The 18,234-nt window shown below is 32.7% G+C and overlaps 1 protein-coding gene and 1 pseudogene across 1 annotated transcript; both read left to right on the forward strand.

The window, feature by feature from the left end:
• Window positions 1–9,928: 9,928 nt before the first annotated feature.
• LOC145033408 (uncharacterized) lies at window positions 9,929–10,300 on the forward strand. The gene has a single exon (XM_078982037.1). It carries the CDS (start codon window positions 9,958–9,960, stop codon window positions 10,279–10,281), a length of 324 nt encoding a protein of 107 aa, XP_078838163.1. The 5' UTR covers window positions 9,929–9,957; the 3' UTR covers window positions 10,282–10,300.
• A 4,368-nt stretch (window positions 10,301–14,668) lies between these two features.
• LOC145035198 (mediator of RNA polymerase II transcription subunit 11-like) lies at window positions 14,669–17,888 on the forward strand (annotated as a pseudogene).
• The last annotated feature ends 346 nt before the right edge of the window (window positions 17,889–18,234 follow it).

Raw genomic sequence — 18,234 nt, forward strand, 5'->3', positions numbered from 1 at the left:
CATACCATACAATAACATATAAACCACATATTGGGCCTTGCCCACTGCATTGGACCAAGGTACGGACTAACTGGGGCCTTGCCCCTTGCATCGGAACGAAGTCCGGAAACTGACTGGGACCTTGTCCCCTGCATCGGACCGAAGTCCGGACTATCAGGGGCCTTGCCCCTGCATCAGACCGAAGTTTGTAAACTGACTGGGACCTTGTCCCCTGCATCGGACCGAAGTCCCGAACTAACTGAACAAAGCATAACATAAACATATATTGCATACTACATCGGGTCGTAGCTCGGAACGCATAACACATAAATCCTGTCTGAGCCACGAAGGCATCAAACATACTAACTATTGCATCGGACCGAAGTCCGGAAACTACTTCTAGCTAAACGGGCTGGCATTGTGGCTTTAGACCCGTTCCTACTGGAAGGAAACTCACCTAAACTGTTGAGCTCTACTGACAACCCTCTGGCTGCTAACCGACAACCCTCTGAGGCATTGCTCCTCTAGCTCTCCGGGCTACCAATAACAATATATCACTTAGTCTAACAACCCTTCAAAAGTCAACTAAGTCAACTCTGGTCAAAGTCAAAGTCCTGGTCATAGTCAACCTTCCAGGCTGACCCTCCTCGCCGATTCATCCTTCTGACTCATCGAGTTCATAAGCTCTTAAATCCATTTCATTCGCGACTCGACTCACCGAGTCAGACCATGACTCGCCGAGTCTACTAATTTTCGAGTCCTGACCTGTCCACTCACTGGGTCCCCACTTAACTCACTGATCTGAGTCCTAACTTGAAGGGTTTGGGGTTTCGCGACTTGACTCGCCGAGTCCAAGAACAGACTTGCTGACTCCAAGGCAATCTTTAACAGACTCGTCGAGTTGTTCTTCCAACTCGCCGAGTTCATGCTCATGATCATACAACTCGCCGTGTACACCCATTTGACTCGTCGAGTCTCTTCAGTTCTTAATCCGTATAGTGGCTTTTCGAGCCATGCAGGGGATCAAATCCATAGATCCATTCTTCTAGAGCCTAACCTCTACGTAAAATGGGAAACTTTACATGTAACCAAGGAGTTATAGGCTTAGAAAACTCTAGGGCTAGGGTTTGTAACAAAGGGGCTTCACCATCAACTTATTGGCCTAAAATGTATAACTTTCTGGGTTATTACCAACGTAGATCTGAGGTAGCAACCTCAGATCTACTCCAAACTCGAAATAGATCTCATCCGTACTCAAAATGCCCAAAACTCAAATATAAGATAGATATAGATGCACATAACCCAAACAACAGACTATTACCTCAAATGAAAGCTCCAATTGAAGTAAATCCCGGATCTACACCACTCCTTTGCAGCAAAGCCCTTGATCTTCAAGCCCCTCTCTAAGATTCTCTCATCCCAGGCACTATTCTCTGAAATAATGAAGGGTCACTCAATTCTAGGTTTTCTGGAACTCAAAAGGGGAGCAAAGAGACTGAGGGTGGGTTATAATGTGCTTTATATAGGGCACAACCTCTGGGATTAGGGTTTTTCTCACCCAGACCTAACTCACCGAGTCCACTCGCTGACTCGCCGAGTCGGTCACTTACTCAATGACCCGGATCCTGATCCGACTCGTCGAGTTCCTCCCTGGACTCGACGAGTAGACTCTTGATTTAGAGCTTAACCTTTCTTTTCTTGGTCTTCCTGATTCTAGGTGTTACACAAATCTTTAATGCAAAATTTGTAGCCACGTCATCAGAATCTTTGATATTTTGAAACCTAGTTATTGCAGAATCAATTCATGTTATTTAAAAAAAACAATCTAGAAACCAAAATAAGCATAAAGAACATACCATTAAAGTATCTTATCATCATAGCATTTCAAAAGAATCATTGCATGTTCAACTGACTTTGAGTCTCCATCAATCTATAAGAAAATTAAAATCCATTAATAAAGTTTAACAGGCAATTCCCATTATTATAAAGTAGAATACTAATTAATCCATGAAATATTTAAATATACCCAAGATTTGTGTAAACTTGTAATGATAGTTTTGTTCAATTCTTGAACAATCTTCATCATATATTTTAAATTAATCATGCCAATTTCAGATACTGATTTCACTTTGAGTGAAAAAGGCATTTTGAATCATCATAAGCCAATAAATCCACCATTTTGGCTACAATAGTAGCATCAAAACTTGGCATTTTCTCAGAATCTTGAGATTTTTCAATAAATGAACCGATTTTAGTTAATGAGTCTAATATGGAGCTCCATAGAGATGTATTCTTGAATTTAAGGATATTAATTGAAATAAATTCTCTCAAAATATTCTCAAATGTGGATTTTGAGAATATTTCCTTATCAACGGTAGAAAGTCTCACAAAAAGAATATTGATAACACTTTTTATGCCAAATTATGTTTCATATGCACATATTAGCATAAGCAAAGGGCATAGGTAATAGATATAAACCTAATCACCAATTTTTCACCAAATTAAAACAAATATACATACAACCAATTAATTCAAATACCACATACAACCAATTAATTCAAGATGTCTATTTAACAAAAACAACAAATAATACCAACTCTAATTGGTTAGGGTCTATGTAGGAAACAAAAACAAAAAATCAAGAATCAAGAATCGAATAAGGAACATAAACGTAAATCACACTGTAGATGATAACATATAACTAGTAGCTCAGAACAACATGCAGATACAATCAATTTGAGAGAAAATAGAAAAAAATCTGAATCAATCAAAACAAGATGAAATAGATAAAGAAGAAAGGACGTTACCTTCGTCGAATCTTCAATCTGATGTAACCTTCCTTTATAATTATCAACAGTCAAAGAGTTCGTGTTTGAGGTAAATTCGGAGGTTGACGGACTAAATTCATTCACTCAACCATGAGTCGTAGATTACCTGTACTTGACCATTTCAAGGAAAAGCAATACATCTCCATCTGATAGCTCTGTACCTTCACGGCCCTTGCATATCATCAATAAAGTCTACAAAATCCATATCAGAAACCAAAAACAAAAAACAAATCAAACTTTCACAATTTCCAAACATCGCATCAGAATCGAAATTAAACTTATAAACGGAGGAGTAACCTTCATAGGAATGTCGTTCTTACGAGCTTTAAGAGCTCCAGCGAGAAGCTTAGGGTTTCATTTACGCGAGATTGAGCAAGGCCAAGTTCGCGGACCTTGTCGGAGACCTGATCAGTGAGAATACAAGTGGAGTCAACGTTCGACAACATGTGATCTAAAGAAATCAATTGTACCGATTGCTTGGATGAAACATGAATGCTGGAGGAAAGTCATGAAGATCCGCTGATTGTATAAATCGATTTCATTATCGTCGTGAACGATTGTAGGTGTAATCACAGAGGAGACTGGTGGCATCAGATAAACTATCGATGGTTGTAACGTTACAAATCGATTTCTACAATCGATCTGGAGAGAAATGCGGGACGAAGGGGGAGAGAGAGAAAGAGAAAAAGGGTGGGGTTGATGTTATCCCTGAAATTCCCCTGGTTCCTTTTAATTAGATGCCCCTGTGTCTTCTTTTTACCAAGTATTTACAAAACTCCCACAATGTATCTTAGCCTTTTATTATTTTAATCTAACGATTCTTGTTTAGTTCTCGGGTTCTCGGAAAACTATGAGTTCTCAAATGATAATTTCTCTCTCTCTCTCTCTCTGTATATATATATATATATATATATATATATATATATATATATATATATATATATAGAGAGAGAGAGAGAGAGAGCTAGGTTCATGTATTTAAAGTAATTATTGTGTTATTGTATGTTTAAATGTGGACCAATCAAAGTTAAATAATTAAATAAATAAATAAGGGTACTTTAGTAATTTGTTTAGTAACTTCCAAAAATAATCTCTATAATCATGGTATTGAATTTTAACCTAAATAAATAAACATGTCTTCCTCAATCATCCACCCGACGCTAACTTAACCTAACTAATCATCTATTTATCGTCTTCTCGCGAACGTCGTAAACAATACCCTATTTACCATCGTTCCTTGCTTCAAATCCATCTCCATTCCCTTGCCTCCTTCCATCGTCGATGCTGCTCCATCTTAGGCGAGGCAAGCTTTCGCCGTCGCTGCTCTATCTGTGGCGGCGAACCTTCTACCAGCGCTCCTCCTCTCCATTGCCGATCCATCCCTGCTTCATCGATCATCGCCTGACCAGTCGACCACCGATGCTTCATCGACTTACCGCGATACTCCACGACCACCATCGGTACTGATCCACAACCGACATCGGTGCTTCTCCATCTCCTGTCGCTGCCTACATCGCCGCCCACAGGTAAACATAATTTGTTTTCTTAACACAAAAATTCAAAATTAGCTTGAATTCTTGTAGTTCACGAATGCTGATTTCTCTATTTCCCTTGGGATTTACTTTTGTTGGTCTGTGGTTTTCTGTTTATACTTTTTGGAGTTCAGAATCTTAGATCGATAAAGTTGTATTCTTTTAGCTTATTGTTTGAAATCTTTTATTTGTCAATGTAGATTAACTCTTCAGAATCTAGATTGATATAGTTATAATCTTTTTGTTTCATGTATCCAGATCCTATCAAGAAAACTCGCCCACTAGTAAACATAATTTGTTTTGTTAACACAGGAGTTGAGTTTTTAGTTGGGTTACTGAAATATTTGGGTTTCAAAACAATGGCTATGTTACAGTACTCTCTTTATTTTTGTGAACACTTTGTTCGAGATTAGTTGATGTTGTGAACACTTTGGGCGAATTCTATGAATTTTATGAATATTGTGTTGTAGGGATATTTTCGTCATTAGTATAAAAAACAAACATCACCTTAAATTGGGATTTTACTTCTACAGGTGGTTGAGATCCGAAATCAACTAATTTCTGAACTTGGAGAGTTAGATGTTGCTAATGAAAATGAACGAGTTTCTATCTTGGAATGTCTAACGATATCATTCTCATTAAATTGTTTTTTACTTTGGATATTTTTCCAACATAATGCATACCGTAACTGAATCTTGAATTCCAATTCTATCAGAATGGAATCACAAATTCCAATTCTGTTGGAATGGAATATGGGTATGTTCTCACTGATTTGTGCATTGAATTTGTTTCCACAGAAGTAGTTGATGCTTGAAGAATGGGCCATGAAATTGAAAGTGATTCTTATCAACGTTATTCTTTTAGAATGTATTATTGTCTTGGTTAGATTTTGATGTTTTTTTCACAACTTGAAAGTTTTTTTAGTTTTATTCTTTAACAATAAATGTAATTCTTAGCAATTGTTACCCGTATTCTATAAGAATTAATCTAATGCTTGTTTTTATTCTTCAATTGATGGTTCAAGAATTTATTATTCTCCAAGAAGTTTTTAAAGTAATGATCAAGAAATAGGTTCAAAAATATTTTTATTATTTTATGGTTCAAGAATATTTTTATTTTTGATAAATATATTCTGGCAGAATATCCGAGAATTATCATCACTACAATCAGATTTTTAAAATTAATAGAATCTATTATCCCTTAAAATATGCAATTTTTCTTTTCTAAATTTATGTTAATTGACTAAAATACCCTTAAAATGAAATTATATGGTATTTTCTAATTATCTTTAATTTAATAATATGTATTATTCACTTTCTTAAAATTGATTGGCCCACATTTATACATATAATAACACAATAATTATTTTGAATAGAATAACCTAAGCATATATATATATATATATATATATATATATATATATATATATATACACACACACATTAAGAAGCTTGTAATGAAAAGGGCCTTGTAGATCCAACATCTACTTCGTTTTGGCAATCATTTGGAGGTAAAAAGTCATTTCCTTGATCATTTTCTTTTTAGACCTCTTCATTCAAGAGTTTAGGATCATTTATAGCTTATTCTTGAAGCATTTCTAGTCTTGAGCACGATTTGAAGTTGTAACTTCAAATATGGACTACTCTAGGCCCTCATGTACATAAAGCCTCAAGCTTTATGAAGCTTTGGCCCTTCTCCATGCACTAAACCTCTTCCTAAAGCTAGTTTTGAGTGTTTTAGCTTCTTAAACCCTTTCATGCATGTAAAGTTAGCAACTTTACGTGGTAACTACACCCTAGGAGGCTAGATCTAAAGTTTGGAGCATTGGTTTCACATCAAAGCGTCTGAATGAGGAAAGGACTGAAGGAACTCGATGAGTTGCACGGTCAACTTGACGAGTTGGATGAGGGTTTCCCACTTTCTGTATTATGCGTGAACTCGACGAGTTAGTAAGATAACTCAACGAGTTGGTTAGGGTTTTTTCCCGAGATTTTGGATGTTGCATGGACTTGACGAGTTGTCTGGTAACTTTACAGGTTGACTGGGGTTTTCACGATCTTCTGAGTTCCGAAGGAACTCGAAAAGTCTGTAAGCTGCACTCGACGATTTGGGTCAACATGGACTATTGACCTTGACCGTTGACTTTGTCTTTGACCAAGGGTTGACCAAGTTTGAATTCTGAGGGTATTTTGGTAATTTGAGATTTTAATGGAACCAATTATATAATGGTTATAAGTAGTTGAGGTTGGAACTGAGAGTTGGAGTTTGATCTTCTTGATTTCAGCACTACTTGTGAGGTGAGTTGTCCTCACTATACTTAGGGTCAAAGGCACAATGGCTGGCCTATTGGATCTGATATCCTGGTAGTTGATGGTATGTTGAGAATGAGTTAGTTATGCATGCTAGTTTGCTACGCCAGTCGAGTAGATCTGTAGGACTACCTGCAAAACTGTTTGATTATTTGTATGTGCATTTAAGTGTTATATGTTGACATGTTGTGTGGGTAGGGTTGAGGTTATACTGCTTTGTACGGTGACCAACAAACCCAGGAGTATGCAAGATATGAGTTGAGGGCCGGGAGAGCATGCCAGACTCATACTGAGGACTCTTAGGCATTCCAGATGCGAGCTGAGGGCCAGGGGAGCATACCAGACTCGTACTGAGGGTTGATCAGTTATATTCTAGTCTTCGGACTGAAGGGGGCAAGCCAGTCATAAGTTGTAGGCTCGAGAGCAAACCGAACTTATTTTGTAGGCTCGGGAGCAAGCCGGATGTGAGATGTGGGTCCGAAAGGCAAGCCATACTCATATTGTGGGCTCAGGGGAATCCAGTCTGTAGAGCTGTGGACCCATTATATGCTGTTATTATGTGTGTTATTTGTTATGTATCAGTATTTTGGGGGAACTCACTAAGCTTCGGACTTATAGTTTTGAATTTTGTTTTAGATACTTCGGATGATCGTGAGAAGGCGAATGCTTGATCGTGCACCTCCTCGCATTTTATGTTTTTGATTTTTAGGATACTCTGATATGAAACTATTTTGAAAACATTTTGTAATTAAATGGTGTTTTTGAATGATTGAAAAAGTTTTAAATTTTCATGAATTTTATGGATGTTAGACCCAATTAGACATTCTGTCGTTCACTTTCTCTTCCAATGCTACAAAATGTAAATAAATGTCAAATGTTAAAATAAAATCAACAGGCGTTCTAATTGAAATGAACAATAAGTGATCTTAATTAGGAGTCCTCCAAATCATAACCACTAAAAAACCCAAATTAAGACATATGAATAATAGAGTTCAACATATACAGTAGAAAAACAATTGAATTAGACATAATATAGAGCAAAGGAGGGAGAACTGATGCAAAGCAAACCTACAAGTAAAACTCGTTTAGACTTGATTAAATGATAAAGGAAAAAGAGAAATACAATGGGTCTCCGACTATTGTCCGTTGTTGATTCTGGAACTACCCCTGACCCTCTGTCTGTCTTCGTCACTTCTTAGGCTGGATTTCACAAACGAACAAAAAAAAGACTTTATTAATTGAAAGCAAGTTCCTTTCTTCAACGTATAAGTACATATCTGAAGTTCAACAAATCAATTGGTGCATAAGGATCAATTATTCTATCCATTGTCAACAACCTGAATCAATGATATTCCCAATTCAACTTGCTTTCAGCTAGAACCATCGAAAGGGAAGAAGAACTTACCCAAATGATAGGAAGTGCTAAATTGAGAAAGCCAAAGGGTAGTGTTAGGGTAGCGTTACCTCACTGATTAACTCTGTCCATAACTGCACATTGACCTAAAGATGAAACAGGGGTAGCGGTAGTAAGTGATTAAATCTTTGTTGAATCCAAAATCGAGCCCTGGTTAACAGTGATGACATATGATGGAACCGAATTAAGAAAGCGTAATCAACCTCATCAAAAACCGGCATCAAGATGGAGGCGGAGCAGGGAGGACGTAGAAGAGGAGAGACGATGACATTGGGATGAAACAAAACGAAGGCGGCGAATACATATTAAGTCAATGATATAACAGTGCAAGGTCTCATTGGATGATACGGGCAGTGGAAGCAGTGATACAGGTGAGAGAAAAATAATGGGATATGCTGACACGGTGAATAAAGAAAAAAAACAACACGTATATGGCATCTCTAACCATCAAAACACGTGTAAACTATTATCTCGAAAAAGTATAAAGTAAAAAATTAAATTAAAAGTAAACCCACAAAAAAAAAAAAAAAAAAAAATCCCCACCGATAGAATATTGTTCAAGAGGCTTCTAAATTAGTATATTATATAACTAACATTTGAATATTGTGATTGTCTTGAGTATATATTTTGTAACTTGATCAACATTGTGCTAATCCATTGTTATTCTTTTACATATAAACTTACTAATAACGTTTAACGAATCAAATGATAATTGTTCTTTTTTTCATTTAAATAACATACACTTAAAAAATAAATATTGTTGTTAAAAGTGGAATGAGTCGAACGGTAAAAAAAAGTTACTTATATAACATATTAAAGTATTTTTGACTTTTTAAATTACTTTATAAAAATAAATTAGTTTGATATTTAAATAAAAATTTCAATTATATGTTTATTATTTCTAATTTTCTACAAGCTAAAAAACAAAAGATTTTAAACGATGGTATGATGGTAAAGAAATTAGTAGTTAATGAGATATAGATCATTGAGCAACCCAAGGAAGACTAGCTAACATCCAAGGTAACCATTCAATGAAATTTATGGAGCATTTAAGTTGTGTAATAACCAAAGCTCTAAAGTTCGTTCCAATGTGGTTGACTTTTAAGAGCCATATCCGATGTTTCATTTTTTTTTTTTTTATTGAGGTTGAGGATACAAGTTTTGTTGTAGATATTATTGAAATTAAAGAGTAGTTTAGAGGGTGTTTAAGATTCTTTTTAAAAATTATTTTTTGAAATTTTGATTTTTTCAAAAAGCTAAAAATCAAAAAAGATATTTTGCAATTCAAAAATTCTTTTTAAATCAATTTTTTGGCAAGAACAAAAACATATTTTTTTAAAAGTCATAAATTGATATAAATTGATGACTTTTTGTGACTTTTGAGGTTTTAGTTTTTGACTTTTCAAAAGATAAAAAATACATTTTAAAACTTTCTTTTGTAAAAAGCCAAAATGTTTTTTTTTTTTCAAAAATAACTTCTTAGTCTAAAAAACAATCCCAAACACCCTCTAGAAATATGTTAGATTTACCATTTAAAAAAAACTATTTGACTTCATATTTTTAAACAATAAAATTTTCATTACGTGATAAAAACTGTACATAACAAGATGATTAAACCACCTAAAGATACAAAATAACATATAAAAATTAAATATATACATATATATAGTTATTCACTAGATGCACATACACTTAAAACTATATTGAATTTTGTTAAAAAATTTATTTACCCCATCACAAAATCCCATCCGATGGATCTCTTTTGGCAAAATAGTCATAAAGTCATTGGGCCCACCAAAAATTTTGATATAAAACAAACCATTCCTGTATGATCTATATGGTCAAGCACAGAAGAAAGTAAGATCGAACACTTTACTTCAAAAAAATTCAAAGTGATGGAGTATGCGAACAAGAGGTTGCTGCCATTAAGAATGGTGATGTGCTTGGTGCTACTAGTGGTGTACACCACCATGAGTTCTTCTGCTGAAGCATGCTCACCCAATGGTACTGGAGATTGCAGGAATTGTATTGCAAAGGCGATGAGAAAAGATTGTCCAAAGTGTGCACCAATCATGAGGTGCATGGCTAGATGCTTGTGGGCGAATACACCAAAGTCTAAGTGTGTGAAGCAGTGTGACTGCAATACTGGTTCCTATCCAAAACTTTCTGATTGTAAGAGTTGTTTGTCACAGTGTAAATGCATGTGTGCTGTGTATTAGTTTCTGTATTTGTGTGTGTGTGTGTTTGCGTCATTTCCGAGTTTAGCTTATATTGGTATCTAGCAATAATAATGGAGATATGAACAAGTTTCCTTTTACATTGGAAGTATGCTTGATCAGAGAAATCAAAAACATAGTTTATATTGGTATCTAGCAATAATAATGGAGATATATATGAACAAGTTCCCTTTTACATTGGAAGTATGCTTGATCAGAGAAATCAAAAACATAGTTTATATTGGTATCTAGCAATATTAATGGAGATATATATGAACAAGCTCCCTTTTACATTGGAAGTATGCTTGATCAGAGAAATCAAAAACATAGTTTATATTGGTATCTAGCAATATTAATGGAGATATGAACAAGCTTCCTTTTACATTGAAAGTTTGCTTGATCAGAGAAATCAAAAACACGGTAAACGGTGAACCTTGTTGGTTGGTTGACTTTGGGTACATGTATTGATGAGTAATGAGTAATAAAAAAGATAAACGAAGTCAAATGATAAACATATGATTTGTTACGAGAAAAAGTAAAACTATTACGAGAAAAAGTAAAACTATTTCAGAATGTTATATATCTGTTATGAGGTAATTGATATATAGTTGCTATCTGTTTAAATTAAGTAGTAGAAGTCCTTTTGCAGTGTTTGTTCTAGCTTATTGATATTAATTCAATTATAATATTTTAAAGATAAGAAAAAAAGATTTACTTTTGTCAAATATTTACCATATATTTATATACACCATTTTAGGATATATAATATAAATTAGTTGTGACACCTATATATTATATGAGTTTACTACCAAAGGGTTTGTAGTCTAGCGGTATCCGATATTGCCCTCCTATTTTGAACTTGAGGGTTCAAGTCCTGTTATAGACATAACTGGATTTAAGAAGTATCTTATATTTGCTGTTTTAAATATATATATATATATATATATATATATATATATATATATATATATATTACATGTGTTTATTTAAGAAAAAAATAAACAATGTAGATCTAACAATTTAGAAAATTTAGATTTATAAGAAAAAAGTAAAATATTAATTATTAAAATTGAAATACTTATTTATCTTTTAAGTTTCAACTAACAAATTAAATAAATAAACAACTAAAATAATTTGATTCAATTTAAAATTTTAAAAGTTATAAGGAAAATTGAATTAATGAATTGGATATATATTTAGAATGACAAGAGATAAAATTATTTTTATTTATTAAAGAGAATATAACACTATATAGTTACATTACCAGGAATCTGAGTATCTAATTAAAGGGAAATTAAGGCTGTGTTTGGCGCGCCACAGCTAGCTGATAAGCTAGCTTATTTTTCGAGCTTTTTTATGTTGTCGTGTTTGGTAAGCCAAAAAGTAGCTTATAAGCTAGCTTTTTAAAAAGCTATTTAGACTAGCTTTTTAGGAGCTTTTTTAAAATTTTCCAAATACACCCCTTAATTAATTATAGAAACACATATTTTTACATGTCATTTTATGTAATTTTATATATTTCAGCTAGCTTTTCAGCTAGTTTTACCAAACGTTATTTTTTATCAGCTAGCTTTTCAGCTATCAGCTAGCTTTTTATTTAACAGCTAGCTTTTCAGATATCAGCTAGCTTTTCAGCTAACAGCTAGCTTTTCAGCTAGTCCGCCAAACATAGCCTAAGATGGTAAAAAGGTAACGTTACATCAAATTTGCTACAGATAAGATCAAAATGAATGTTAGTTGGTGGCCGACATATTACAAAATATATCAAATTACAAAATATATCTAGCACCAAAAAAGATGTAAAATAATCCTTTACTACCTAGTTTTTTTTTGAAACGACAAGGAATCTGACTATAACGGTGACAATCGCTATTGCTCATTATTCTTGTAGTGCACCGATAAAATTTTACTTTCTAGATGGAGAGTTAGGCGGCGAATTTATCAACAACGTTTTTTCCAACTTTATATTTCACAGTATTAAAGCCAACTAGGAGACATAGATACACAAATACATAAAGAGTAACCATAAGGTCGAGCAACCAATGATGCCCATTAAATTCTCAATATCACCAAAGTTCACTCTAATGATTATCAACTTCTATGTATATTAATTTTTAGATAGATGCAAGGAAGAAACAACAAAGTAAGTCTACAATGTTCCTAGAATTTAACTCGGTTCAATTGTCATAAAAAGTGTGTCATCAACAAAAAAAAGGGAAATAACGATATCATTCTACCTTAGGATTGTAACATCCCGATTCTCAGGTATGAGTTTAAATAAAAGTTATTTGGTTTTGAGACCTACTCGACGAGTTTGTTACCCTACGACTATATTATTTGCACTTTCTCATATACTTGCAAGCAATCGTTTTCGTCAACACCCATAATATTTCCAGGGTCGGCTTTATTAATAGTTAAACAAGGATAGGGCTTAGGACTTCTAAGGGGCCCCATTTAACCCACATACCCAATACATGTCCATGTCTGAATTTAAATCGCTGCACGCAAGCCTCAAAAACTCTTCTACAAGCGATGATTCTTCTTCATCTCCATTGTCGAAATCTGATTAACGATTCTAGAAAAATCTATACATCTCTTCTCCAAGCGATGATTATTCTTCTTCTCCATTGTCGAAATCTAATTAAAGATTCTAGGCTTCTTCTTCTCGATTCTTGAACACTCTGAACCGCTGAAATACATTACAATATATTCTTCTTCCTTATCCATTCTAGGCTTCTCCATTGTTAAAAAAATTCTGATGATTCAAGTCTATCACAAAAACGGTATGTGCGCTTTTTTCAAATTTTAGTTTTTATTTTCCCATTATTTGTCATCTGATTATCTAATTAGGGTTAATATTTAAACTCAATTTAGGGTTAATACTTTTTAGTTATTATTTTTTCAGTTATCTGATTTTTGAGTCCATTGTTCATTGATTAAAACAAATTACTGTATAACTCTATTCTTAAATATGTTTTCTGTATTTTCTGTTTTTATTTTTTTTCACAGAAGGTGGTATTTTTTCAAGCGAAAAAAGAGAAAATATAAACAACGGGATGATACAATTGCAAAATCAGATCATTAAAAGATATGATTATCAAGCGAAAAAAGAGAACGAATATGATCATTTTCTCTATTTTCAGTTTTTATTTTTTCACTAAAACAATATTTTTTTCCCGATTTCCAGATTTGAGCTTTCCAGTTTCCATTATCTTCTATAGTTATATTCTCAAATCTCAAGTCAGTAGGCTATATGCATAATAACATTAAGTATGAAGTATAGTAAATACAAAAGGGCCCCAAATTTTTCGTTCGCTTAGAGCCCCAAACGAGTTGAGCCGCTCCTGAATATTTCCGGTCGATGATATGGGGGGTTTGAGAAATTTTCATTTTGGATCCACATTTTACCAGAATGATAATTTCTACCCCTAACCAAAATTATTGACAAAGGAAGCTTTAAATCTTGACATTTTAGCCCCTATTCCCATAAACATCTTTCATTGTTGATTCTTGGATTTTATTTCATGTAATTTATTATTTTTTTTACAGTTATCCATTTCTTTAATTAATTATTTATCGGATGCCATTTATTCATTTTATTCATTGCTATAATTCTTTAGATTTTCATTTTTATTTCTACTCCTAATTAAAATTATTCATTTTAATTAATGTTTGGTTCTTAGATTACCAATGAGAATTAGGACTTTACAAGCAAGTTGGGTTGCATTTGATCTCACATCAGCTAGGAAGGAGAAATAAATATTCTTTATAAGGGGTGTAGATACATTTCTTATGATAATGCATTTTAAAGTCGTGAGGGCAACATATCCTATAAGAACTTTGCAGTTATGCGTGCCATGGCGAGAGCAACTCGGGGATGGGTGACCCCCTCAGAATTTTTCATGTCGGCAGCCAAAAGCGGACAATATTATGAATACGTGCTAGAGGGGAATGTTACAAATGATATCATAGCTAGGGCTAAGGCACGGGTCGATGATTTCAACGAGGACATTGTACCCTATAATAGGGGGGTAAAGGTAGGTTATATCTGATCTCACATCGGTTGGGAAGGAGAACTAAACATCTCATAAGAACTTTGCAGTTAAGCTTGCCAAAGCAAGAGCAATTCAGGAATGGATGGCCCTTGGGAAGTTTTCATGTCGGGAACCCAAAGCTTGCTTAGGCGAGAACAAATTAGGGTTGGGTGACCCTTAGGAAGTTTTCCTATCAAGAACCAAAAGCGGATAATATTGTGATACGTGCGAGAGAGATGTTACATTATTATTATTATTTCACAACTCTTGCTTGCAGTTAACCAGATCTTGTTATAAACTGTAACAGCATGCAATTACAATTGCAATAGCCTTCGTTTTGAGTAGAAGAAATCATCATGGATTCACAAACCCAAAATGCATCATTAGCACGTCTCCAAACTGTTGAAAAGGTAATATATTTATAAGCTAATAACTAATAAATAATACATTGCTTAAAATGGAAAGTAGTTTAACAAAGGTATTGATGGTTTTTTTTAGTGAATTGTTGGAGCATTGGAACTTGCTGGTGGAGTGATGGAAGAATTCTCAAATCCTAGTGGACCAAGGAAGGAATTGGTCAACAATCACTGCAGTGAATTTATGCAACTAATCAAGGTTTTAATTCAACACTCTTTTCTTATTTTATATATGGGTATTTCTTTTTTACTGATACTTTTATAAACATTCATTATTTCTTTTTTACTGATACTTTTATAAACATTCATTATTTAGGATATACAAGTGACGAAGAAATCAAGGGTGAATGCGAATATCGTCCATTTGAGAAGTGTGATTACATAGCAAGAATATCAAATGATATACGATGCCAAAAAGTCCAATATGTTCTTCAAAAATTGGATGCAATTAGAGAAACAATCCATGAATATCATCATGCACCCTTATATATATATATATATATATATATATATATATATATATATATATATATATATATATATATATATATCATGGTTGTAGAAAATCGCTAATCGGCCGCTAATCCGTGGACTAGCGATTAGGAATTAATCGGCTAATAGATGATTAATCGGGGACCATTAATTATTAAGAAAATTATTCAAAAATTTATAAATCTAATTTTAATCCAACAAAAAAAGCGATTAATCGGCGATTAGGGCCGATTAGGCCCGACTTTGACCTGCATTGACCAAACTCTATTAGGTCCGATTAAGTCTGATTAGGTCCGATTAATTCAGAATTTGACTTATATTGACCAAACCCGATTATAGTAACCGATTACCAATAAATCTCATCGGTGGAGGTCCGATTAGTGATTAATCGCCGATTAGGTCGATTTTTGCTACACTGATATATATATATATATATATATATATATATATATATATATATATATATATATATATATATATATATATATATATATATATATATATATATATATATATATATATATATATAGAGAGAGAGAGAGAGAGAGAGAGAGAGAGAGAGCGCTACTACTTTTAACCTTTTTTTTTTCAATTGATGGTATGGAGTAGAATGCTATTATGTTTAGTTTGAACATGGAATCTGATTTCCAATGATTATATATATATATATATATATATATATATATATATATATATATATATATATATATATATATATATATATATATATATATATATATATATATACTTTTCATTGATAAATTAGTTTTATGATATATCATAAATAGGAGTAAAATACATTTTTTTAAAGATGCCCACACACCATTAAAAATTTTAACATCGCGAGGGTAATACAATTATTTTTATTCTTTTAACATTTTAAATTTTAGCTTATACACATTGGATACAATCTTAAGCGACTAATCTTTGAAAAATATTACCAAAAAATATCGAATCACTTTTACTGGATTCATAACCTCTTGCACACAAAAAGATTCATCCAAATCGAAGTTTTATGCCTCTTGGCCAATTTGATTTCTTGGTGTTATTTTTTTTTTCAATTGGTGACATGGAGTAGAATGCTATTATGTTTAGTTTGAACATGGAGTCTGATTTCCAATGATTATATGTGCGAAAGTCATGGTTTTTTTTTTTAATTGATAAATTCGTTTTATGATATATCATATATATAGGAGTAAAATACATTTTTTAAAGATGCCTATACACCATTAAAATTTGTAACATCTCGAGGATAATACAATTATTTTTATTCTTTTAACATTTTAAAATTTTAGCTTATACACATTGAAAACACGTTTAAGCTACTAATCTTTGAAAAATATTGCCAAAAAATATCGAATCATTTTTGCAGGATCCTTAACCCCTTGCACGCAAAAAAATTCATCTAAATCGAAGTTTTATGCCTCTTGGCCAATTTGATTCCTTGGTGTTATTTTTGTTTTTATGAGATTAAATACAATTACAAATATTACCAATCAAATAACATACCTAACTTATCTCAACTTACATGTTATCATTTTCTACGTTTTTTTTTTTTTTTTTTTTTTGGCTCGGTTATGATTTGTTGGGCTCTTCATCGTCATCATAAGTTGATTAAAAATGGGTTGCAAAAGGTTAAAATTTTTGTAGCAAAAAGACAATAAATATGACAAAAAAAAAAGTAACTTTTTCATCTGGATTATTGTACATTTTATTGGTCGTTATATTGTGTTATATTTTGATGATCTTTTGGTGTTTAGCTTAGACACGTACCAACATTTGGTGCACCTTTGACAAGTTTTCATGGTTCTACGCGATCAAAAATTATATGCTAACAAAACTAAGTGCCACATTTTATCTTCTGAAGTTACTTTCCTAGGGTATTTAATCTCACAGAAAGGAATACGCATGGATCAAAGTAAAGTGGATGCCATTTTATTCTGGCCCGCTCCCACATCCATCAATGAATTCAGCATCTATTTATCCAACATTTTAGTTGCCTTATTGCTCCGATGACTAATTGCATGAAAGTTGGGACTTTCCGGTGGACCAAGGAGGCGAGTGATGCATTTGTTACATTAAAACAGAGAGTAACATAGGCACCTAGCCATGTATTGAAGGTGGGGCACTTGATCCATCTAATTTTCTTTTCCTTATAAGAGTTCATTGATAAATATAAATTATGACCTATCTTAAATATTTAAAGTGAACTATCTTAAATCAATTTTATGTTTTTGAAAAAAAAGGTATAAATCAAGATTCTTAAAGGCCACATTTTATATTTTATGGTCAAATATTCAATTCATTTAAGATACAATCCAACAAAAGTAGTTCAAAATAAGTTAAACATAGATAAAAGAAAAAAAATGCAAAACAAAGAGGTGTTTTCACCCACGTAGTTTCTTCTCCCGCTATATTAAGGGTAGACATATGACTCGAGCCGGATCCGCAACTAGTATATATATATATATATATATATATATATATATATATATATATATATATATATATATATATATATATATATATTAGGATCTATGGAAAAAAAACCCCTAAAAATCATTAAAATACATAAAACAAATACTTAGAGATCACAAAACTTTTTTTTGAATTTTTTTTATCAAAAAATCGCAACTTTTAGGTCAAAATTGCTGAAAAAAAATTCTGAATTTTTTTTTAACAAAAAAAAAAGATTGTTTTTTTCTTTTTTTTCAGCGAAATTGTATAAAATCCTGCGATATTTTGATAAAAAAAATTCAAAAAAAAGTTTCGTGATGTCTTGGTATTTTTTTATGCATTTTTATGATTTTTGGGGTTTTTTTTGTTTTCCAAATACCCCTTCCTTATATATATATATATATATATATATATATATATATATATATATATATATATATATATATATATATATATATATATATATATATATATATATATATATATATAGTCTACCGAACCCACTTAGTGAACCACGTGATTTTACTTTCTAGACTCGTGACCTAGATTAGCTCTGT

Source organism: Lactuca saligna, chromosome 3, assembly GCF_052625555.1.
Source record: "Lactuca saligna cultivar CGN05327 chromosome 3, ASM5262555v1, whole genome shotgun sequence".
Lineage (NCBI taxonomy): Eukaryota > Viridiplantae > Streptophyta > Magnoliopsida > Asterales > Asteraceae > Lactuca > Lactuca saligna.

Coding starts and splice junctions, on each gene's coding strand:
- LOC145033408 (XM_078982037.1), top strand. CDS start 9,958: ATGGAGTATGCGAACAAGAGGTTGCTGCCATTAAGAATGGTGATGTGC.